The 25,025-nt window shown below is 42.9% G+C and overlaps 1 protein-coding gene across 2 annotated transcripts in view; it reads right to left on the bottom strand.

Moving 5' to 3' along the window:
- Window positions 1-8,225: 8,225 nt before the first annotated feature.
- RORB (RAR related orphan receptor B) overlaps window positions 8,226-25,025 on the bottom strand; it is a 183,642-nt gene continuing 166,842 nt past the window's right edge. For both annotated transcript variants that reach the window (XM_032866639.1, XM_032866638.1), the window contains exons 7-10: window positions 24,627-24,734; window positions 23,046-23,156; window positions 19,698-19,810; window positions 8,226-8,774 (exon numbers count right to left, since the gene is read on the bottom strand). In XM_032866639.1, coding sequence (XP_032722530.1) covers window positions 8,619-8,774; window positions 19,698-19,810; window positions 23,046-23,156; window positions 24,627-24,734 — 488 coding nt within the window. In that variant the 3' untranslated portion in view covers window positions 8,226-8,618. The remainder of the gene's footprint in view (window positions 8,775-19,697; window positions 19,811-23,045; window positions 23,157-24,626; window positions 24,735-25,025) is intronic.

Genomic DNA, 25,025 nt, shown 5'->3' with positions numbered 1-25,025 from the left:
TTGATAATGCTATCAAAAGTTAATAACTGTCATCTTCTGTGGTCCAACCAGAGTTTAAGTGGTTTCATTCTATGTTTCAGTGTTGCCTAGATCTAGGTTTCTGGGGGAAAAAATTAGATAATTTTACAGTCAAGGGTTTTGTGATCAGTTGTTGGTGGCAAATGACATGAGCCCAGGATAAGTTGAGATCATAGATTTGCTGTCTCTGACCAGTCATTTGAGGACCTGGTTAGAAAGCATGGGGTGTAAATGGTGCTCTGACAGAAAGATGGTGGCAGTTCTCTGTTTCTGTGCTCTCTGATCAGGGCCACATGGAACAGGATGTCTGAAACACGCTACAGGGGTCACCACTGGCTCCAAAGACTGAAGTTGGGAGGAACTTTACGTAACGCTTTGTGAGACTCATCTTGTTGTGTTGACCAGTGCTTTTAGTTTTAAAACCTGTTAAATCTTGCTTTGGACTTCTAGTGGAGCATTTTAGCTCTAGGGATGCCAACCTGCAAGGACCTCCCAGCATGCAAAAAATCACCAGCCTCTCTTAGAATTGCCCTTTTCCAGCGTCTCTGTGAGTCTGTGATGATCCTCAGTGACTTTCTACTACATCTTCACATAAAACTCAAAAGAGTATTCCTTTGTTGGTGGGCATTGATTTTGGGGTGGAGCAGCTTGGTGCTGCTTGGTTAAAGAAAAAACAGACCTAGAGACTTAATCATCAATTATTCATTATCTGAAAGCTTTCACGAGATGTAGGGATTGTCACATCTCTCTGCAGACCTGCTGCAACTTATTCCAACAACGTGTTTGCCGAGGCGTTGCTTATGGCTCCGCTGGCTGCGATCTCCTTTTATGAAAGTTCTAGAAAAGGAGAGCCACCATCTTTGAGAGCTTCTGCTCCTAGTTTAATTGCAACTCAGTGAGTTGCTGGGCTGCAGTGAAGGTGCGTCTTTTCTCATTTTCAAGTCTCAATGAGCACTTCTAACCCAGGCCAGGTCCATGAGGACTCGGGAATTTCTGGAAAAGAGTTATCCATTAGATCCTGGAAAAGAGCAACTCTCTAGGTAAGAGCCCCTGGGAAAATGTTTACAAAGGCAAATCTGGCTAGCTCCTTCATCCCTTCCTGGTTCCCTGTCTGGGGAAAGAAAACGATTAGGCAAGACTTTTTTCTTTTTCTTCTTTTAATTTTGTTCAGCATTAAAGGAGGGAACTTCATAAACATTGATTGTCATTTACAGAAAACATTCAGAAATCATGTGTGCATTATCTGGGAATGCTAACAGTATTCAACTAATAATTTACAGGACATAAAATAAGGACAAAAACCTATTACATTCTAAAGTAATATAAAACTCTTTTTTTTTAATTGTTAGGGAGTGCTGTTTTATTCTAGTATATTTATAATAATAATAATAATAAAAAACAACTCAATGCTTACTTCCTAAATGACTCAGGCTGCAGTTTTACTCACGTACACAGAAATTAGGGCTTATATATTAAACAAGGAGAGAGAGATCAGAAAAATCGTAGATTTTAAAACTAGATGTCATGGGGTTTATTTGTAGTTTGCTTTTTGCCTCTATAGGGCCAATAATAATACATGGTAATAATGTGATTAAGCTCCAGAAAAATCCATGGTGACTATAGGAGGCGTTATTCTTTTAAAAAAGTATCACTATTATGCATCTTAGAGTGAATGCTTTTATTTTACATGTGTCTGGCAATGCAGCCTTTGTGCGTCGCCGACATTTGTGCATGCTAATAAGACGTATCAAATGCACTTCGTGGCTGCCCCTCCAGGTGCAACCCTGGTTGGTAGGCGCAGCTGAGCGCCACCCCTCACCCCCACCCCACGCCCCTGGCAGCCCATGGTTCCAACCACTGGAGGACCTGGAGTCGTTCTTCACTTTACACTTGTAGGCTGGAGCTAACATAAAAATCAAATCTCTGAATGTTGGAAGTAGATGAAAATCATTTCTCTCAATCCTAAAAGCAGGGAAGCATTGTCAGGGACTTAAAAAATATTGGAAAGTCTCATTTAAATCTAAATATCTTTTTTTTTATTATAAATCGATCATCATAAAATACTAGCCTTTTAAAGTCATATTTGGGATGCAGGAAAAGCATCAGGTTCATCGGACTTGCTCCTGCCTGTGTGGTTACAGCTCAGGACACCTTAGATCTTCCTCCCTCTCGGTGTCTCCCCAACCCTCCCCCAGGTTCTTTGCAACATTTATTTGGTGAAGGTCAGTTATGGCTTCAGCGAATGAGTGATCTGACCTCAGGTTATTCATAAGAAATCAACGTGTACAAAAATATTTTGTTCATCAGAAAGCAGAGTTTGTGTTCCTTAAGCTAGTCCATGCAGAAGGGATTTGGACAAAGCCACTTGCTACAAGGAAAGATGACTTACTCAGGCAACTTCTTTTTTTTTTTTTTTTTTTTTTTTTTTTTTTTTTTTTCCTTTTTAAACTTTCTTTCCTCACATTGGCTAGTTCAGATAGCATTTGCAGGTCTTGGGCCAATCTTCAATACAAATTCTTTGGAGCAGATTTAATGGACAGCCCTGTCCCTTTGTCAGCTGTATTACAAAAAGAAGCATACACTTAACACCAATGACCCGTCAAGATGCTTAAACTGTTAACAACCAGTTTCTGAGAAGTACATAACACGCATAACACGCAGAAAGGAAGCAAGTACATATTTGCTCTTTGTTGGTTTTCCCCCTCTAAAAAAATTGTTACAAAGTCTTAAGCTTAAACAGAGACATAGAAAAATCAGTGTATTCACTGTCTCCAGTTATTTACAGCAAAAATTACAGAGACAGCATACATTGTATTAGACCTTCCACAAGCATATATTAAAAGTAATTACATTTGAAAAAATATTTTTATTTTTCCTCTACATTTCTACAATACGTACTCAGTTTTCTGTGGGTGTGGTTTGCACTCGTGTGTGTGTGTGTGTGTGTGTGTGTGTGTGTGTGTGTTCCTCAGATGAAGCAGACAGTACTGTGCTTGGATGTGCGATCTGTAGCTTTTCAGACATACCTAACGTGTGTCTGCTTGTGGTTGTGACAGAGCCATGCAGATGCCCTCCACCGGCCACTGCCACAAGAACAGGGTTCAAGAGAAGGATCATGCTGCCCAGCTGGGGTGTGGACACCCTGCGCCTGCCTCAACTGGGTCTATTCAATGCCGGTCCCCTTGTGCTTTAGTTTTGGCCTTGAGAACAATCACTGAGCTGCTTTTTCTGATCCACTGGAGGTCGGGCTTACGGTCATGCAGGAGGCAAAGATTACTATGGGCAATTCACTTCGGAGGATTTTCAGCAGCTTAGGCAAAAAGTGCACAAACAGACGACCTCCACCTGCTGCATAGGAATCCTGGGTCCCGCACTTCAGAACACGGGGGACTGCGTGATCATGACCATGAATACATTCTGCAGACACAACTAAGGGAAAGTAAAAACGTGCCACAGATATCGAAGCCACATATCAGAAGAGACACATCAAGACTGAAAAGCAGAAAAATCGTGCGTTTGATGTTCAGAAAAAAAGTGGTGAGAGATCGAGCCACCTGGCTCTAGGAAGCTAGGAGTTTGGGCGAGACAAAGAGAGATGTCTCTTATGAGCCATCGGTAAATGGGATCGTTTGCATTTTTCCGACTACTTTTGTTTTTCCAGCTGAACTCTTGCTGGGAGTGACAGTCAGATGTGGAAACCCCACTGAGCTCCGCACCCCCGCCCCTCTCATGCGGAGTCCTGTCTGGCCAAACTTATTCCAGGAAACAGGCCCCGAGATTCAATTTTGCTTTAAACCAGAGGTTATAAAGTGGACCCTCTTCTGCTCGGAGGTGTATTTGTTTGGTCTGTTCTCAGCTCTGAGTCAACTGACATCCCTTCCAACCAGAGAGATAGTGTAAGATTCAGAATCGTTAGCGACACTTGGGCTTTAGCCGGCCATCGGATGTCCCCTTTCAGATGGGGCACTTCCTTGCCAGCTGGCGGCTGGACTGCTTTTGCTCATTTGCATCAACTCCCTGGCCCTTTTAGGCTTCGGAATTTTTAACCCTTGCTTCAAATGAACATGTACCTCTGGGTCCCGAGACCTGTCCCTGCGCCCCTCCAAAAAAAATAGGTTGTCAGCTCCCGTCTAATGACCCACGTGGTTTTCCATACCAGGCTGCAGCTTTTATCGGCAGTCAGAAACAAAAAAATCAAATACCACTTCATCTAAAGCAGATGGTGTGCTCTGGTCTTCCTGGTCCAGGGGACTCTGTGCAAAGGTTCACTACAGACGCAAACTTTCCAGCTCTTGCTGTTCTGTTGAATGGTGGCTCTGTCGGGCACAGGCATCCTTGCCTGAATTTGCTGCCAACTGTGGCAACTTCATTGGAAGCAAATGTTTACAGAGAAAAGAGAGTCAGGAAAAAGTTATTTCTTCGTATTTCCAATAGCGGTGGAATTTTTCCTTCTGTAATACACGGAAACAAAGCAAATGCAACAAAATGGACATCATTTGCATCTGTCTGATGTTTTTGAAAAAAGCTGGTTACGTTTTAGGTTGTCCTTGGGACGGAAGAATCACTTTCGCATTCAAGCCTGGTATACATGGGATTGTGGACAGTGAGCGTGAGTGGACTAGCCATGTGTGTGGTTTTCTACGGACAGTTTAGCTTGACTGCTGTGAAGTTAGGTGTTGAACAAGGCAGCTACAATAGGAAATGTACTGGTTTGTCCCTGGCACCTCCTGCTACTAACGTCCAGAGTTCCCTGTGATTTAAGGTGTCACAGATTCTACCCAAGAAGTCGCATTACCCTAGAGACCACTATATTGTGTTTATACCTACACAGTGGTCCTTTATTCCAGAGCTCTGAAGACAGTATTCGAATGCGGGAAATCCAGAAGGGGTATGTTTGTAGAGTACATAGTACATCTCTACCCTCAGCTTTCATTCTCTGGGGTCGGGCGAGGGGGGCACAGAATTAGGGATACTAAGATGACCCAAGTTGTGGACAGTAGGAGTATGTGTGGTGGGCTAAGCCAGATCTGGAACTCTTTCTTCTCCTATATTCCTTCCAAAATTTGCCTTTCCTCTTCCAGATCACAGATACGCTGGAATTTGAATTCACACAGCTTTACCTCCCCTGGCAGAGTCAGCTAACGCCACTTAGATTTCTGTATTCTCCCCACTCAGGACCTGTGTAGGAAGCTTGGGTTTGCTCGGGAGACACATATTCCTATTAATAGGGCAGCTTGATTATTTGGCTCTTAGCAGATTTTAGAAAATGAGACCAAGTTGTCCTTATTCGTGCGCAACTTTCCAGCAAGTCCACACAGTTAACGACACGAAGTTACTGCTTATTGTTCTGAAAGCCTTGTCAGAGAGGTTCTCTTATTGGCATATTTAATTTATGCCATTTACATTTTGTTGTCATTTTCCTGTTTTACTCCCCCCCCCCCGATTTTTTTTTTTTTTTAAATGAAACATCCCTGAGTGGGTACAGTGCACTATCTGCATCAAGCAGTGATTGTCATTTACGAAGCATGAAGTGAAGAGTACAGATCGTGGGTTCTCTGGTCCAGTGTGCATTGTATCATGAAGGTGGTGGGAACCCCTGCGCGTCTTCACAGGGAAGGGACAAAAATTGCATGTGGTACACAAAGTTGTTCTCAACCAAATTTCAAAATACCTTGAGATGTGGTCATAGGAGATGTTCAAAAGGCAGCTTGGAAAGGCATATGTTGCCACCGAAGATACGACCTGGTTCTCTTTTCAGGGACAGATTTGGCAACTGGGGAGCAAAACGGAAATCTCTCTTCTCAGCTGAAGTGGCCTGAGTGTGTACTGGTTGCCACTGTTTTGTTCTCGTTCAGTCGCTTGCTGTTTCCTGTGCCCTCACTTCAAAAGGTTCCTGCTGTCCCAGTGAAATGCTCGCATTGGTAGAAATGACAAACAAATTCAAATCTGGTACCTCCTGAGGCACATGTGGGAAATAATCCTTTTCCTACATCGCCCATGGGACGAGGGAGGAAAAAATTCTCAGCCACTTCATCAATTGAGCCAATTTAAATCCTCTAAGGTAGACCGGAGGAAACAAATGATTCCCTTTGCAACGGAGCAGGAATTACAGGCCAACAACGGAAAACATGAGGCCGACAGAACGATGGAAGCAAAGTTTGACATAAGTTCAAAGCTCAAAGGGAAACACCAAGTAGACACATTAAGCGTTGCCTATCACAAGCCAATCATAAAACATACATTGCATTTGGAAACGGCTTGGTTTAATTGAGCGCCTTCCATTACCCTGTTTTCCTAGCAATCAGTAAAGTAATCTTTCCATTAGAAGGAAATATGACTCTTGGAATTAATTCTTTATACAAAGAGCTAGCAGGAGTGACATTTACACCAGAAACAACCAAGTCCCCGCAGCAGCATAACACGCAGTGCGCAGCTGTCTTCTTAGACACCGAAGGTAATTTGGTTCAATGTAGTTAAATTAATTGAATATAACAGTAGTTGAGAAAGAGAGTCATTATTTTAAAGCCTTTTTGTTTTTCCCCATTGGTTTGGAATTCATCAATCATGAGGTGGGAAAAGGCTCTGTTTTCTAGAAGAAAAGACTACCGCTACTGTCTGATCATCAAGGAGGGGTGCAGTAGCATCGCGGAGATGGCTCTCAAGACCATGTTACTTTAGGAGAGCGTCGGAGATGAAAAGGAAATCAAAGTTTCCAGTGATGGAAACTTTTCAAAGCAGGTGTGCGCGCATGCGTGCGGGTACGTTTGCCGAGGAGGAGAGGGCGGGGCCTCGAGAGCTGGCAGCTGGGCTATGCTTCCGGGAGATGGTGCATGTCATTGTCTTTTAGACAAAGCTCGGTTCTAGCTTCCTTTTTAAGAACTATTGTTTTGGATCCACTAAGACCCAAGACCTCGGGCCTCCAGAGCCCAAGCCGAACAAGCTGCTTGGGGTTTATGCTTTCCTGGTACTCGGCTGGAGAGCAGGTGGAGAGGGGAGGCTTGTCCTAGGAAGTCTGAATTCACTAAGCTTCGTCTTGCCTCTTGCACTCTGTGCTTTTGCACAAGTTGCTTGGGAAAAAAAAAAAAAAGTAAGCCCAGGCTAGATGGATGATGCGATTTCAAACCACATGGGAAATAGTTTTGGCTTTGGGGTGTATTGTACAGAATAACTCAGATGTGTTTTCCTTATCTGTCAAGTTCTTGCTCTGTGCCTACAGTGTAGCATTTTGGAGTTGAGAAATTAGAGGCCCCACACTAGGACATATAAAATCCTGCCTCCCCCTTTATTGCTGCTTTTTCTAACAAACTTGGCAAAGGGAATGCATATAAAGAACTACTTCTTTACTTTGTAGGTGCTCTTTCTACCTCTTCTTTGCCAAAACCAAAAAAAAAAACAAAAAAAAAAAAACCCACACCAAAAAAAAAAAAAAAAACAACCAAAACAAAACCCCAAACCGCCCCCAAAAACCCAAACCAAAACAAAACAGGTTAGAGAGGACATGTTGACATGAAATGGCATCCGGACCCTGGCTTCTGATTTCTGCCGTGACTCTAATTTTATTAGAAAAAATTGCTGGTGATCAAACCTACAGACTGTGTTTCTCTGCTGAAGATATAATGAGCACCAAAATCAGTTTCTTTCCCAGCCTAAAATCCAAAGAAAAAACAAAAGTGTTTTGCGTGTCTTGGTGAAAAATAGGAAACAGTGATTGTTTGGTTAAAAAAAGTTCTGGACTCCACAATATTATCTGTGGCCTAATTCTTAAAACAGGAAAATGGCTCCAAATACCCCCCCCCCCCCCCCCCCGCCAAAATATTTACCATCCTGACAAGGCTTTGATGTCACTGAGAGAGCTAGAGTTCTTACTCAGAGGCTGGGTGTTAGGTTTGTTCCTTCACAGACTTATCTCTGAATCGGTATCATCCTGCTGTAGACGATAGCTGAAAAGTCTGGCTGGGAAAACAAAATCCTGATTGTCTAACATAAAGATAACACAGAAGGGAAATAATAAGAGAGAGCCTGACTGAACCTCCTTCACTAGTGGGTATGGTGTTTTAAGCCACAGTGCACATGCAGGTGTAAGTAATAATCATATATAATATTCTCGGATATTATATACTTATTACGTACCTGCACAGTGCTTTCCAAGACAGCTACAAATTTTCACATGCATCAACTATCTAAAAACATAGAAATAGGTAAACCTATTCAGTGGAGTTTTCTTAAATTATATTTGAACAATTAACAGGAAAAGTAATCATGTAAAGTACCGCTCTGTTCTCGTATATATCTACAATAAAATTCTATAAACAGTTGTCTCCCAAAACATACCCGAATAAAATAAAATTAAAAAAAAAAAAAAGATAACACCCAGTGTCCTCTAGTTGTATATTTATGGTCATTTCAAAAACAAACAAATAAAAGAGCCCCACTCAGGTGCATATTTACATTCTTCAAACTGTAGCGGTGAAAAATAATTCTATTAAGTGCAGGACATTCCTAATGTTGCAGTAGACATTTTTCTTAAGTCTTCATGAACACATTGCTTTTGTCTTAATGGTGGTGCATTCCGTGACTAGGAGACAGTCCTCTGGTCGCCTTCATTTGCAGACAGCGGCACAGTCAGGATTGAAGAGCTCCTTGTATAAGGGAGGAAAGAGGGTGTTCACTATGTCTGGATGTGACTGTTTGAATACCTGCAGCTTCTCCCCGTGCAGGTTGCAGACCGCCGTGATGGTGGGGATCTTGGCTATTAACTGCAGAGTGGGGAGAGACGGGGGAAGGGACAAAGCGGGAAGGAAGCTCATTAGTGCTCTGTCTTCTGAATCAGTGTCCTTCCTGGCCTCCGACGAAGGCAATGGCTTTGGGAAAAGACGTTCGGGAAGAGAGCAGGCTCACTTTCAGCTTCTCCTTTCTGACAAACAAAATGTGCCTCCCACCCCCATCCTCCAAAGGGGAAAGAGAGAAAGCACGCAAGCAGGGCCAAGCTTCCTGATTTCACTGCTTTTAAATAAAACTGTGTTTGGGAGGTAGTCGACTTTGATCGGTAGGAGTGGGTGCTTTGCGCCAGGCCGACTGAGTCAGAATCCTGGTTCCAAAATAGCTAAACGGCCGTGTGGCTGGGATACACTCTGTCTTGGTTTTTCTCGTGTGTAAAGTGGCTTACTCACAGTTCCTAGTTCCTTGGCTTGTTGTGTGGACGGAGGTAATTCATATAAAAGTGGTAAGAATAGTGTAGGCATGAAACACCATTGTTAGCTAATATTATCTATCGTTTCCCACAGATTTATCTGATATGACTGTGAGATTTTTGGTTTTTGGAAGGCGACCATGCGAGGAAGGTGTGATCTAAACTGTATGAGGCGTGATCCATAATCCTCGGGGCTGCTTTGCTCACTAGCCTGCCTGAATCCTTCTCGTTCTTTTCTGCTCTAATGCATAAAATGAGACTCTGTTTCATCAGGAGAACCTGGGAGGTCACTGGCACTAGCTTCTTCAGGGAGGCATTTAAAGAAACTCGTGGGGAAACAGCCACTTATAATTGCTAGATTTTGACATATATGTATCATGTGGGATGTCTTTTTTTTTTTTTTTAGTTCAAATACCCAGAAAACAGGGTTTTATAATAATTTAAAATGTCCACAGTTTGTGAAATGCTACATAGGTCTTAGGAGATGAACAAGTCTAGCTTTTAACAGATTTGTAATGTGGGGACACCTACAATTTATCATCTCATGTCAAAATTAGCTTAAAACCAAACGTCATCATGATCAAATCACTGTTGAAATAAGATGTGTTTCATAAAAGATAAGCCCGATAGTTCATAGAGCTGACCAAAGGTATACTTGAAAGTGATGATAAAATTAAATAAAACCCATTGAATCACCAGTTCGGTTCATGTGCTCCTTATCCTACTCAAGAGTAAGAAACCATCTCAGAGGAAAAAAAAAAAAAAAAAAAAGAAACCATCTCAGCCTTTGAAGTAAAAGAGAAAATAGATAATTAGTTACTTTGTGGCTCTTCAAAATCAGAAATTTCCACTTTCATTAAGTTTCCCTTTAACAACTAATGACTGTATAGCCACGCTAGGAGCAATTCAAAATAGCATCAGGATGAGAGCTGTTGACACATTCATTAAAGGGATCTAGAACACACAAAGAAGGTTGGGGTTCAGACATTCCGTTTCCATGGCTGTTTAATGACAGGGGTAGAAATGAAAAATGGGACATCTTTGTTTATAGAATGCATGTTAAATTTTAGACTGAGAATCAAGACCTTCTTTCCTACAGGATGTTACTTGAACTTGCAGCAGATACTCTGCTAGACACCAAAGTGCACAAGACAGTATGGTTCTTGCTTATCACCTGCTTGCGAAGACGGACGTGAATAACGGCATCCCACCATCAAAAGGAGACTGGAAAACCGTGGTGGGTGCCATGCAGAAATGGGCTAGAAGTGCTAGAGAACAGAACGTTCTCTTCTCAAGGCTTCCTTGAGAAAGCACCACTTAAGCTGAGCTCTGAAGGGAGAGTGTGAGCCGATCAGATGCTGGGGTACAGGATTTGCCCCGGAGCCACGTGGAATGATGCCGCGGTACTTGGTGCACAGGAAGAATGGAGCGGTGAGTGAGCATGTCTGATGGAAAAGCGGGAGGGATGGGCATGGCCAATAGATACAAGTTGATGTTAAGGCTCTTTGGAAGCGTTTTCAGCAAAAGAGATGATCAGAATCACATTTTGAAAGAGTCACTTTGGGTCCAGGGTGGAAAACAATGTGTCTTCTACATTTTCATAGGTAAAGGGTGTACCAGGGTCCACTTCCCTAAAGTCCCTTGGGAAATTATCCAAGCTCTCTCAACCAGCTGGTTTACAAAGATGGAGGCTACAGCAAATTGGAGCACTTCTTACATATTACAGCCTCCCTGAAGGAGCGACTGAACGCAGAGAGGCTCTGAAGGCTTTCTGTGATCGCCTGCAGCGCAGCGGATGCTACCTTGGAGCTCTGAAAACTTCCAGCTGCGATCCGTAATGCCTCTCCTCTGCATAACAATCACAGGGGCACTTCCTAGAAATCCAGATTCCTGGGATCTACCCTTAAGGAGTCTGTGTCCGTAAGTCTAGGTGGCCTGTCAGCCTCCATGCTGGAGAAAACATCCTTCGGGAGGCTGATGGACCGCGGCCGTGGAGGTTCAAATTTTTTGCATTTATGAGTTGCAACGTAAATTCGGTACATTCTCTGAAACAGTCCTGGGAGCTGGGTGGAAGGTTAGCTCCTTTTCAGGAGATAGAGACAGAACTGGTCATCCTCAGAGAGGAGACGTTCCATCTGCTTAGCTCTGTTAGCGTAGTGGGGGACAAGAAGTAGAATTCCTAGTTCCCTATGGGACACAAATGCACCATAGAGAGGATCTGCCTAGTGATTTAAAAACAACAACAAAACTAAACCTATGGGTTTTAAATCCCTACTGCCTGGGTCTGAATTCTGCACCTGCTATTTACAGCTGTGTGATCTTGGGCAAGTCACTTAACTTCTCAGCTTCGTTATTCATCAGATGGTCCCTCCCTCAGAGGGTTGTGTGAGGGTTAATTAACTGCGTTGACACAAGCTGTCAAGAGCAGTGCCTGGCACATGGTGGCAATACAGGTGTTAGGTGTTATGCTTCCATTCCCATATAATGCTTCCTTCAAGGAGAGGAAGAGTCAAGGCCACGCTTGTTCAACCCAATGACCCAGGGGGCAAGATCCCAACTTAACCCTTAACCAAGCACTGGGAACTGGGTCATGTGTTAATGCTGCGGAAATCAGCCACTTCCTTTTGTTGAAATGAAAAAGCAAAATCGTATTTTCATTTTCTTATAACAATTAAATAACCTGCTCATTTAGGAAACTGTGATTTATAAAGTAGAATCCTATACACTACAATTCTTAAAGCTTTTTTTTTTTTTTTTGCTCCTTTTGGGAAGGGGAGGAAATGTCCTCTCATGCATTTACTTGTCTTTAAATGCATAAGAGGACAACCCTTCTATAGTTGCTTATTTGCCTTGGGAATACTTAATTATGTGTTTGTTTTAGAGAGAGTGAATATGGACCCCTGCTTCTTTCCTGCCGCAAACTGAGGTTTAAGGAACATCTGATTCAGGACCTCCTACTTCCCTCTTTTATGGGATTTGGATCCTGTCCCTGCTGCTCATCTGTACAATGGGTCAGAGGATGAGAACTGCTTTTTGTGAAGAACACTGGGGCCGCATGAGCAAAGGGCACCAAGGAAGGCAAGGAGCTTCCCTAACCTGTGTGCTCTTGGAGGAGGCTGATTTAAAGCCATCCAGTCAGTGGAAACAGAAATGCTGACAGGGGCATCCATCAGTTGGGAGGCATGAAGGGCCAGGAGGGCATGCAGAGGCAGCAACAGCGCTAGTCAGAGCCCAGAAGGGGTTGGTGGAGGAGGCAGCAGGCAGTCACTTACTGCTCATTAATATTATGTACTGCAGCTGGGGGACCCCCATTTCAAAGGGAGCTCAGAGCAGCCTCCGCGGCAGTTAATGGCTCAACAACTTTTTAAACAGCTGGGGAAGTGATCCAGAAGCACTTGGAGATGGAGGGGGTAGTTGATTTCAAACCATCCTGAAATTTCTTCATGTTTAAATAATCCCCCTAGCAGTAGACAGAGGGTCCAGAAAAAGGCACTTTCACATTCATCTCTCTCTTATGACAAGCATTTCTTATAAGAAGGAAGCTTTAGCTTATACCTACAGGGGTCTACGAGAAGAAAAAGCAGCTGTTGGAGAAGAGCTAATAATCCAATGCTTCTTTCCAGAAGGTGGTTTTATGAGAAAATCCACAATTCTGTAACGAGTACGTTTGATGTGGAAAAATGGAACATGCAGAGGGTAAGGCGAGTGATCTTGTTCACAGAGGCTTCCAGGCCATCCAGATGCCCTCTAACCTGAAGCAGGAAGCCAGCAACGGTTTGACCGAAGTGGAGGAAACTTCAGAAGCACTGATAAAAACCGGGCACATCAAGTGAGGCCAAATACACCTAGTTTGCATGCCTATTCACTTTTCTTTTTCGGGGGTTTGTCTGGCTAAACTCGGGACACTTGGGTTAGAATTGTAATACTGAACTTGAGATATCGATCTGGTTGTGAGCCCAACACCCATGACCCCATCCTTGGCATCCATGCTGAACCACTGGGTACAGGGGGCGTGCACATGGATTCAGCCAAGGCTGGAAGCTGGGACTGGACTGAGAGCCAACAGGTTACTTTTTAAATCTAGTAGAAACTACACTTGAAGAATGTGGTTGGAGAAGTTACGCGCTAGCCATATTTCACCACATGGACCAGGGAAGCAGGGTTGGCTGGTATTCAGGGAGGGAGAAGAATTAAGGAGATGCCTAAAGAGAGAGAAACGTGAGATGGAGAATTAGGAAGGTGTCTTGATTCCTTGTCCTAGTGCCTTCCTGAATGGTGGCTGCATTTTCATCCTTAGGTTCCAGGAGATCTCTCTCCATTCTTTTTTCTTTTTGCTTATGCTAGTGTGAATTGGTTCCTTTTACTTGTTACCAAAGAGTTCTAACGATGACATCGACTTCTGACTTGAGGCATGAGGAGTGACATCAAGGTCTCTCCTTTTCTTTTTAAATTTATTAGAGAGAGAGCACAAGCCAGGGAGAGAGAGGGAGAAGCAGACTTCCCGCTGAGCAGGGAGCATGATGTGGGGCTCCATCCCAGGGCCCTGGGATCATGACCTGAGCCGAAGGCAGATGCTTAACTGAGCCACCCAGGCACCCCAAGACCTCTCTTCTTACTTACAGACCATTAGTCTGATGGAGAACCCTTGGAATTTCTGGGTGGTGGACATGCAGTGTATGCCAGCAAACTTGGAGCAGCTAAAATGAACCAAAATAATCTCGTCTTTCACAGTAACTCTGCAAGGAAACTGGCCCAGACCATATGGGACCACCGTCTCCCCCTCGCATCTGGCACAGAGCTTACACTCCACCAGAAACCTGAGCTGAAGTAGGAAACGGCCCCAGGACAAAGCTATGCTTCTTGGGTATGGACTCGGAACTTATAAATGTGGGTGACATGCTGAATTGTTTTCTATAGTTCTGCCTCTCCTTGGATGATTTTAAAGCATAAACACCATTATGAGGAAGCCCGAGAAGCCTGAGTGGGGCTCCAGGGGCCCAGCTTCATCAGGGCAGTGGCTATGTTAACTCTGTGATCATTCTCGGAGCAGTCTATCTACTTACCCTTTAAGAACTCTTCAGCATGTGTTCTGCTTTTGAAAAGCATAGCAAGTTTGAAGTATGAAACCAATTCCTAGCCAAGTAGAGGAATGGGGAGGCTCATCACCTGGGCAGGGGCTCCTGGAGCACTCACAGTGGACCCCACAGGCCACCTACTGAGAATTCTAGTATAACACCCAGTGTCTTGCAAGAAAGCGGGCTTTAGACTAAACATTCCATTGCTAATCCGGACATAGCCTATTTCGACCTCATTGAGAAAGCAATGAAGATCAATGGAGATGACCCTGTGCCCTTTCCATGGACCCCTTGGTCAGTATCTGCTCTCCAGGGTCCATCAGAAAATCAACATGGTGAGTTTTTTTTTTTCTTTTCTTCTAAATCTGTATCAAAAGAGCACCATTAATGTCACAGTGACCAGGGCTGGTTTCTTTCCAGTAAAATTTCAATTTATTAGCATGTGAAATAGGGCCGTCTAAGCCTTACATTTTGTAAGCCTCCATTTAGTAACTTGGTTCTGTTAATAACAGAAGAAACTTCCCTCTCTATGTCGATGAGACAGTTTTGCTACTGTTAGGCTAGAAACGGACCTGGAACGAAGAAGTTAGTGTATCAGTTGGCTTGTACTTCTCCGAGCTCAACCCGTCACAGTTTCCCTGGGGAAGGCTGGAAGCTTCCAGAGCTAAGGAGGAGATGAACCTCAAAGAACCAGATTTGTCACCACACGGTGCAGCCATTTTTCTTGTCTAGGACAGTCTCTTTTCGCAGCTGACTTGAGTTCTCCACCGTGTTGTCATTAACATGGTACAACTTTAGAGTAATACTTATGGACGAAGGGATGTGGTGCGACATCTTCACAGGCAGCAAAGGCTTAGAAAGAGTGACTGGCCGCCTGGCTAAAATTAACAAGTCAGGAAACAGCAGGTGTTGGCAAGGATGCAGAGAAAGGGGAACCCTCCTACACTGCTGGGAGTGCAAGCTGGTGCCATCCCCTCTGGAAAACAGGAGAGAGGTGCCTCAAAAAGTTACAGATAGAACTACCCTATGACCCAGCAGGTGCACTATTTAGGTATTTACCCAAAGGACACAAACATAGTGACTCAAAGGGACACATATACCCCAATGTTTATAACAGCAATGTCCACAATAGCCAAAATATGGAAAGAGCCCAGTTGTCAATAGACAGATGAATGGTTAAAGATGTGGGGGGAGGGATGTGTGTGTAAACACACACACACACACACACACACACACACACACACGGAGGAATATTACTCAACCATCAAAAAGAATGAAATCTTGCCATTTACAATGATGTGGAAGGAGCTAGAGGGTATTATGCTAAGCAAAATAAGTCAGAGAAAGATACCATATGATTTCACTCACATGCGGAATTTAAGAAACAAAACAGGATCGTAGGAGAAGGGAAGAAAAAATAAAATAAGCTGAAAACAGGGAGACAAACCATAAGAAACTCTTAGCTCTAGGGAACAAACAGGGTTGCTGGAGGGGAGGTGGATGTGGGAACAGGATGGCTGGGGGATGGGCATTAGGGAGGGCACTTGAAGTAATGAGCACCGAGTGTTCTATGCAACTGATGAATCACTAATCTCTACCTCTGAAACTAATAATACAGTATATGTTAATTAAATTGAATTTGAATTTAAATAGAAAATTAAAAAAGTGACCTGCAGAGAGAGAGCCATAGGGGACAGGTAATAACCCTCTGGCCATCCAGGAATAAGAGGAAAGAGAAGCATGAGAGAGATTCTGAGCTTCGGCATAATCCCTCGACTCCTCCATATCTAGAAGAATTCGAATTTCCACTAGCACAGAACTGTGTGTTTACAAACACCTGGAAGGGTGGTGTGGCCCATCTGTAGTGCACGGCCAGGCACAAGCAATTGAACAGTTTGGAGAAATGGATTAAAGGCACGGTACTCCCTGGAGTGTTCCGGTTGTAGTAAAATAAGTACCAGCACTCGCTCTAGCCTCTGCATATGGTGGAGCGAGCAGCTGGTGGTCCGACTCCCACCACGGGTCCTCCAGGCCTTCCTGTCGGGTATGGGTCAGTACGGAGTTTGCTACTTTTAAACTTCTCAGTAAAGATTTGGGCAAGAACTCAGGAGGGTCGCATGTATTTGCAAGAGGGCTAGGAACAAATAAATAGTCTAGCTACCAAGATTTCACGACTCTGATTATCCAGGAGCTGCGACAGGAGGGGAAAGGCTGGAGAAGACTTTATCAGACAGGCCTCCAGCTGTGGCCCTGGCCCAGAGCTCGCACTGAAGGAAGGCCTGGGATGTGAGCAAGATGTCTAGATCCAAGCTTTGCCCTCAGTCGGGAGTACGCTGCCCCTCCCCGGCCCGAGCTAGATTGACTCATTTTTCTCCTTTGCCCTCTGTCCTCTGGCCAGAGCAACAGGAAGGACAGATTCTTGTGACTGGTGATAAAGGAAGTCCATACGCCAGAGAACCAGACTGTCGCCGGTCGTGGCAGTTCAAATATACACCCACCCTGTTATTCGTAGCTCAAATATACCTTATACTTCCTTACCTCTTATCATTTCCTCCATCACTTGGAAGGCCACACTCCATCTCCTCAGCCCTCCAACTTCCTTTTTTTGAAATAGTTCTCATCCATTAGTGATTAACTCAAATATACCACCTTTTGGATCAAATTTCCCTGCCGAAATGCACTTCTGTCCACAACAGCAGCACTCACATACTAGACCCTTACAGAGTACGCCGCCGGCTGATACCGAATATCATTTCATCCTCAAAATAATCACAGAACCTCAACATTGTCTTCAGTCACACTTTACAAATGAGGAAACCTAAGCACAGGGAGGGTAAGTCACTTTTCCACGGTCACTCAGCTAGGAAGCGGTTCTGATGATTATTATAAATAATGCTACGTATTATCACGATGCTATGAGGAAAGGAAACCAGAATCTTTAATAAGGCTTTAAAAAATAAACAGGTTCATATACTGGGTTTGAACTCTTCTAGTTAATGGATACAGAATTCCTAATCTTCACACTTTCCGCACATCCAAATTTGGTCAAAAGTACAAGGCTTGGACTTCAATTTCAGGAAGTGGGCGTGGCAGAAGCGTGCTGGAGCCTATACTTTCAGGATCAAGTTCAGTGACTGTGTCTGAGCCCCAACCCTCTCACCTGATGTCCATTCTACTCATTCAGGGGCAAATTGGTCGCACTATAAATAGTCCCTGCGCGTCACCCAGAAGGCAGATCCACCCCACGGGCTGTGGATTTACCTGCGCCCCTGGACTTGAATACCACAGTCGGGTGTGTGCCCGTTCTTCTAGAGGGAGGCTTCAGGATGTCTGCCAGATTCCCCGAGGGCTCTATAAATTACAAGTATTAAGAGTGGCTGCCGCTGTTTGAGAGGCATCGTAAAGGCAGACGAGCTCTGTGACTATGGGGGGCAGAAGGAGCGTTTCAGAAAAGATGAGAGTCTATGGTGGGATAGAAGAGTGTTTGCTGGATACAAATGAAATGATTCCTTTCAGGGGGTAAGGGCTTCGTGAGAGAGAGTGCCTGTATGTCGATGGCACCATTGTCCTTCTGTGTGAAAGTGGTTGGGAACTCGAGATACTTGCCCATTCCCATCTCCAGCACTTGACAGTTTAGGATCTAAAATAAATAGAGTGACTCATCGAAAGCCACGGAGTTCAGGGTTGGGATTGACTAGAGTCCAGAGCTCATTCTCTTTCATGGTCCCTCCCCCTTACTTCACAGAGCATCCTAGGAAATGCTGGCTTACAAGCAGGGGTCCACACAAGAAACCTACATCCACCCGCAACCCATGGCAGCAATGCTCGTCATCTGGCTCCAGGGAGTTGTATACAAGAAACAATCCTCTTTTAACACTTTCTCTTGTTTCCTTTCTACCCCAAATACTTCTGATGGCCACTTTCAGGACACCAGGAGGTAGAAAATGGTGTAGGCAGGAGAATTTATGTACTGTGGATCTCATTTGAACCTCAAAACAACCATACAGATGCAAAAAAAAAAAAAAATGATAATCCTCATTATCATATCAGGACCTCAATTTTAGGATGGCAGATATGGGGACAAGGTCTTTGGGAGATCCAAAATGCAGGAAACATCCCCCCTCCATTAACTGACCAGATGTATTTATCGTATATTCTGCAGAGCAATTATAGAGACAGGTGTATGTTTCCATAACCATCTCTTCTGCCCAGTGTATCTGAAAGCATGCAGAAGTTTTGTCTTGACTGGGAGAAAACCGAGGTACAGAGAGCAAGTGGTTTGTCCTGGGCCATACAAAAAGTACCAATTTCTACCAGAGAACTATCCCTCTATAGTGTAAAAATGTCCCTCCTAGTGAGACCTTCATCCTAACAAAATGTTACCATCATGAAACAGCATATGTAATTTATAGATTTTTTTTTTTATAGATAGGAGTTTCTGTATTTGCAAAGTAGTATGTGGTAATACCTCCAACAGAATTTTCCCCTTTAAAAAAAATAAGGAACTTTAAAAGCAGTGGGAAGGTTTTAATGATTATAAACATAGACTAGGATTCCTCTTGTTTTCAACTGAGAATGTGCTTCATTTGCCAGTTGCTTGCCCTCTAAAAAATTCCAGTTCTTAAGAAATCCAAGATACTTCAAGATCTCAAATAATGCTTAGTTTCAATCATTAGGAAATTACTTCTTCCCCCTATGAGCATTTTACTCTGGTAAACATCTCTTCTCAGAACTCTTCTTAAAGATCACTATTCTTAAGTAAGCTGAACAAAGATAGCAGGTTGCACACATTTTGACCTAGGGATACTTCACTATTTTGAAGGAACCCCTGGATAAATCGTGTATGAAAAGATTAGAATTGAAGGAAAATTTACCAGTAATCAGTCTAATCTACTCTGGGAAGGACTCTGATTTACAGAACATCTGACAAAAAACCAAGCAGTGTCTACTAGAATATGACAAATGCTGGGGAGCTCACTACCTCACAATGGTTTACACCTTTGTACAGCAATTCTTATTTTACGGTTCTTTCTGATTTTAAATAAAAATCTCCCTACTCTTAAGGTTGGCCCACATCTGATTTCTGAAGTGCCACAAAGTCTCTTCGTTCATCACCTGTCAATTCTGAAGACTTGATTCCTTGCTTTAAGCTTTTGTTCTTCGTATAAAACACCCTTAGTTTCTTTCCCTGGTCTTTTTGTGCCTGAGGTTGAGATCTGTCAATACCCTTTCCCACACAAAGTCATTCTCCTCTCAATCTGTTATAATTTACTGATCTCCTTTTTAAAGCAGCACCTCAACTTTTATACATCTTTGGTAAATTCCAAAAACTGATACTGCTGAGAAATGCCCTTGCTTTCTAAATAGTCACTGTGTTTTTCCAGTGACATTAGGTCTGTTCTCCCAGGACATACCTTTGCCAAAGTCTCATCATCCAGGTGATTCTTCTGAATCACGTGTTGAAGTGCAAAATAAATTTTTTCCTGAAGTTTCTGGACCTTCCTTGGTTCTATCAGCCAGGCTCGGTCTGACAAAGGAAAAGAATTAGGTAAGGGTGGGTGGGAATGTTAGCTTTCACAGCTTTTATAGGTGCTGAGTTTCAGACCCATTTCATTGCTTCCAAAGACATATAGTTATTTATATAAAACACAAATATTTTAAAAGAAATACCCTGATGAGAGTAATGCCAGATACACTGACCCAGGAAAGGAGGATGGAGGGAAGAACCCAATGGTTCTAGTAAACACCAGCATGTTTCGTATTATCTGTGACCTATCTTTTTTTTTTTTTTTACATATCTTTTTTTTTTTTTTGGACATCAACTTCTACTTTGAAAGAATCTAAGTTTATGACTTGTGAAGAAAATGAATTCTAGAAGAAAATCTATTGCACAGGAATATTTTTGGTATTCAGGATGCCCCTTCCCTTTTATAAGCTAAGCTGTAATGCAAAGCATAAACATGAATCGATTCCAAAAATTTAATCCTGTGTGCTCTTTTTCTGCATGGAATTTTTAAGTGGTGGGTAGGACAATCCCTCCTTTCCTTTCCCCTATCCTACATTTTCTTTTTTTCCTTCCTATATCTCTCTCTTCACCACCCCCTTCCTTCCTAGAAGCTTTATGTCTGGTGACAAGAATGCAGCCCAGCATCAATGCCTCAGGTGGGAGCTTCCATGAAGAGACATCTAGAGTCTCCAAATGCTGAACAAATACTCATGGAAAAGAACTTGGAAATGGTCCATCTGAACACGGTTCAGGTCAGGTGAGAAACTCAATTCTGTAATCTTAGACAGGGTAAGGACAAGTCTAGCCACCGGTTAAGCAAAACCCTTACGTAAGTGAGCACAAAAGCCTTCAGTGACAATTGCCAATCCGAATAAATTAGGTTTCTCTCCCTCTCCCTTCTCTAAACTATCCGGAGCTGAACAGACCGTGGCTTTTATGACAAGATCTGGGGGTTCAAGGGTGGGGTCTGGCATGAACAGAGCCTGCAGAGGCTGGACATCTGTCTTTCCTCTCTTTTCTGAATATGGCACTAGGCCAGGATGGCAAACAAAGTATCTGGAGCTGCAGAAGCCCCTGAGTTGGACTGGAAGATTCTTTGCTAGGTAGACAAAGCCAAATGTCATGCTTCCAAACTCTGCAGAATCTGATGGCTATAGGCTCACAGTTCAACTGATTTCTGATCCATAAACAACAGGCTTACCTTAGGCCTGGGCAGTTACCTTCATAGATAGTTTAGGTGAGTTATGCCACGTCTTACGTATTCGCTGCTAGGAATGTACTCACTTACCACAGACATTCCTAATAAGCACAGTGTATTTTGCAAAACTTCCTTTGAGCAAGTAGGAAGCAGTGTGAAATCTCCTCCCTCATCCTAGACCCACAGGCTTAGAACGAGTCTTCTATTTAACTATATTCCAAGAAAACTGTCAAATGCGATGAGAAAATGGTAGGAGGAAAATTATCTGGCATGTGGTTGCTATCAGAAATAACTATTTCTTGTCACTTCTCCCATTTATCTTTGTGCTTCCAGGCCTGGGAAACTTTGGAGGGTTTAAAACAAAACAAAAAACAACAAAAAAAAAGGCCTAGAGGAAAAACTTGATTGTAGACAGAGCCACAGAAGAAACTGTTAGTAATAACATGCCACGTGATAATTTCTATTTTTGATAACATGGTTAAAAAAGAGAAGCAAATTTAAAAGTCTTCATAAAATTTAATGATAAAAAGATAAAGCCTCGCTGATTAAAAAACGTAGAGGCTAAGGGACACCTGGATGGCTCAGTTGGTTAAGTGTCAGACTCTTGATTTCAGCTCAGGTCATGATCTCAGAGTCTTGAGATCAAGTCCCACTCCAAGCTCAGTGCCCAGCATGGAGCCTGCTTAAGATTCTCTCTCCCTCTGCTCACTCTCCCTCCCAGATAAGATCAAATAAAAAGTGTAGAGACTGGTGTTATTGGTAGATACAGCTGGAATGACATGTCAGTGTGTGCAATCACAGGTAAGATTAATTTCTATCAGTCCCACTGAAAACTATGTTAGGGAATAAGAAGAGCTCTAGTCCCTAGGATGAATTTTATAGAAAGAATGAGTCTCGTGGCCATGAAAATTATTAGCAGAGAACTATAAATGACACTGGTATCCTTTCACCCAAAATCTAACCGAGCAGACAGCTGAGTGGCTCTGAGTTCATTCTGGTTGAAGAAGGAGCCATGTACTTACTAGGATTCTAGACATTCTCAAGCTGCCATATATTTTAAACAGCATTTCAGCTGCTAGAGTTCTATTGGATCTATAAACGTTATACCTTATCGTCTTTGAAAATTTTGGTATGTTATTGCATTTTAGAGCTAGACATGATCTTCATTTTTTCCTAAGATTTATTTATTTATTTGAGAGAGAGCATGCTGGGTAGGGAAGGGGCAGAGGGAGAGGGAGAGAATTGAAGCAGACTCCGAGCAAGCGGAGTGTGAGCCCGACACGGGGCTCGATCTCATGACCCTGACATCATGACCTGAACTGAAATCAAGAGTTGGACACTTAACTGATTGAACCACCCAGGTACCCCACGATCTTTAGTATAATGAAGTCCACACTTATTACTTTATAGATGAGGAGACTAAAGCTCTTGGGGGGGGTGTCAAGTGTTTAAGGTCACAGAAGTGATGACACGTCCTCCTATGGGAATGTCTGCGTCCACATTGGAGATTCTCCCTTTCCCAGTCTTTAGTGGGAATCATTTTTCCCTCTGCTGTCCTCATACTGGGGCTTTTCAAAGCCCCTCATATTGGTAATCTTGGTGGAAGAGCCAACAAAGGAGGTGTTTAAAGAGAAGGTTGTACATTTTATTTCCATTTGTCCTCATGCTGGATCTTTCATTTAAATATATTTCTACTAAGTCTCACCTTGGTGGACATTTGTTTTCTTACAATCGAAATAAAACTTACGAAATAGAACTTAGCTGTAACTCAAGCCACCATCCGCCCTCATTAATCTGTTAAGGAATACTTTCGCTTATCTAAATCTGGAGTAAGCCTTACCACACACCCTTCTCTTGCTTGTGGGGCGAAATGGCTCATTTTAATTAATTTAAGGCTACTTTCTTTTGAATTGTCCAAAAATATCACAAGCTTGCTTAAGGAAATTTAAATTTCTCCTGAGTACATAGGCTTGGGTAGATGTAATTCATATTAAAGACAGAATTTTTTTTTTTTTTTTTTTTTTTTTTTTTTTAAGACAAGACTTCAGACCTCCTTACCTGGAGATATCAGTACAGCAGATGAGAACAAAGCAATCTCCTCCTCAGTCAGCTGCAAGGAACACAAATTCTTTGCAAAGTCAAATGCTTCATTCACTAGGTCATCGGAACCTATAAAAGAAGGCCAATTAAATGAGAATAATTGAATGGAATGGGGCAATAGTAAGGAAAGCCCCATAATCCAGACGGTATTCAGGGATTTGCACACTAGGCAAAAATTTTTCCAAGTTCCTAGTAATTACAGAATGAGGAAATTGGGCAACATCTCAATCAAGCACTGAAAATTAACGTTACACCAATGAGGGGCCAATGGGGATGGTGTGTGCCCACTGTAGGATTCAACTGGGACTACAGAAACTAAAAATAATCTTGGAAGTCTGAAATTAGTTCCATCTAAAAATATTTAAATAAGTGATTTTGGGGATCCTTCAGTAGAGAGAGAACATACACAGAAAACCAAAAACATCATGCATAAGGGCTATTGGTCTTAGTGGCCTTGGAACCTCAAACTGAGATGTTCCAAACTTCTTATAGAACGAAGAGGAGGTAGCTTTCAAGTGGGTAACTTCCCTGAAAATCTTACTGAGGGGCAGGCATTCATTTATTTTTACCTTCTCACGGATCCCTTGTAGGTCAGTTGCTTAGCAATGGTGAATTTTGGCAAAAGAATGCTTCGTCCCTACACTGATCCTTGGTAAATGTTTATTTTATGAGGCTGGAAATATACCCAAGTTGCCTGCCAAGGCTTTTCCTCCTTTCTTGAAAATCTAGCCTTGTAGAGGACATGGATGTGTATCAGTGGCAGAAGGCAAACAATGCCAGCCAGACGGACTTGCCGTTCGCCGCCCTATCAACTGACAGCACAGAAGGTGAAAGGGCACTGCCTTTGTGATGTCCAGGGGCCATGTATGGAACAAATGGCACTGCCAATCGTTAAAACCTTTCCTGGCATCGGCCCATCTTCGCTAACGTTCTTATCTGCTCTGCGACTGATGACGGATGTGAATGAGACCCAGCACTTACAAAGACTGCCTCTGTGTGTGCCCCCCCACAGGAAAGGTCTGGGGGTCATGGGAAGGCAGGTTGGCACCCACTCTTCCTGTGCTCCCACCAGAACTTCATGGATTAACAGGGAGAAAGTCTGCTATGGGAGAGAAGTGAAGGAGCTCTTCTTTTCATTAAATATCTTAACTAACGATTATGCATTTACAGAAGACACCAAGAGATCACTCACCCACGGACCACCAGTGGTATACCTAATGTACTTTGTGAGGCAGTAAGCTAGAAGGGAAAATAAAAGTTGATCTTACAAAGAATAATCTAGAATGTCTCTCAGTTCTTTCGGAACCGGTCTCCATTGATTTCTGAATGAGGTGTGGGTGATCTCAAAGGGGTCTGTGGTTCTCTCCCACCTTTCATATTAGGATGCACAACTCTAAGATCCTAGATAACACTGGTCCAGCCCCTGTCAAGTGAGATGCTAGTTCAAATTCAAGAATCAAGGCATTTCATTTACCAACTTCTCAGTGGAGAAACTGATGGCAGCTAAGAAAATTGTGTCACCATCAAAGGTAAACTCACCTAAGGCCTTGAACATCTGCATTCCTCCATATTTTCCTTCAAACAGAACAGTGTTGTTTAATGGGTTGAAGGCACGGCACATTCTCACTAAAACCACTTCCAAGCAACCTATGAATAAAAAAATAAAGGAAATATGTGTATATGTGCAATAATAAAGAAGTTATTATTATAAGGGCTGGGGACTTCCAAAAAAACCTTGAAAACACACACACATACACGCAGACACATAGCTGCACCCATTCAGAAATACCTCAGGATCTCTTCCCGAGTAAAAAAAATAGCTCTCTTCGTGCTTGTGTGAGGAATTAAAGATAAAATAGACCTTAAAGGAGGTTAAAATGGAAGGCAGCAACAATATGGTTTTTGGGAAGCATAATTTTTCTTTTCTTTCTTCTTTCT

This window comes from Lontra canadensis, unplaced genomic scaffold, assembly GCF_010015895.1.
Source record: "Lontra canadensis isolate GAN:19392208 unplaced genomic scaffold, GSC_riverotter_1.0 scaffold31, whole genome shotgun sequence".
Lineage (NCBI taxonomy): Eukaryota > Metazoa > Chordata > Mammalia > Carnivora > Mustelidae > Lontra > Lontra canadensis.
Note: the sequence above shows the minus strand (reverse complement) of the source record. Positions and strands in the feature narration are given on the sequence as shown.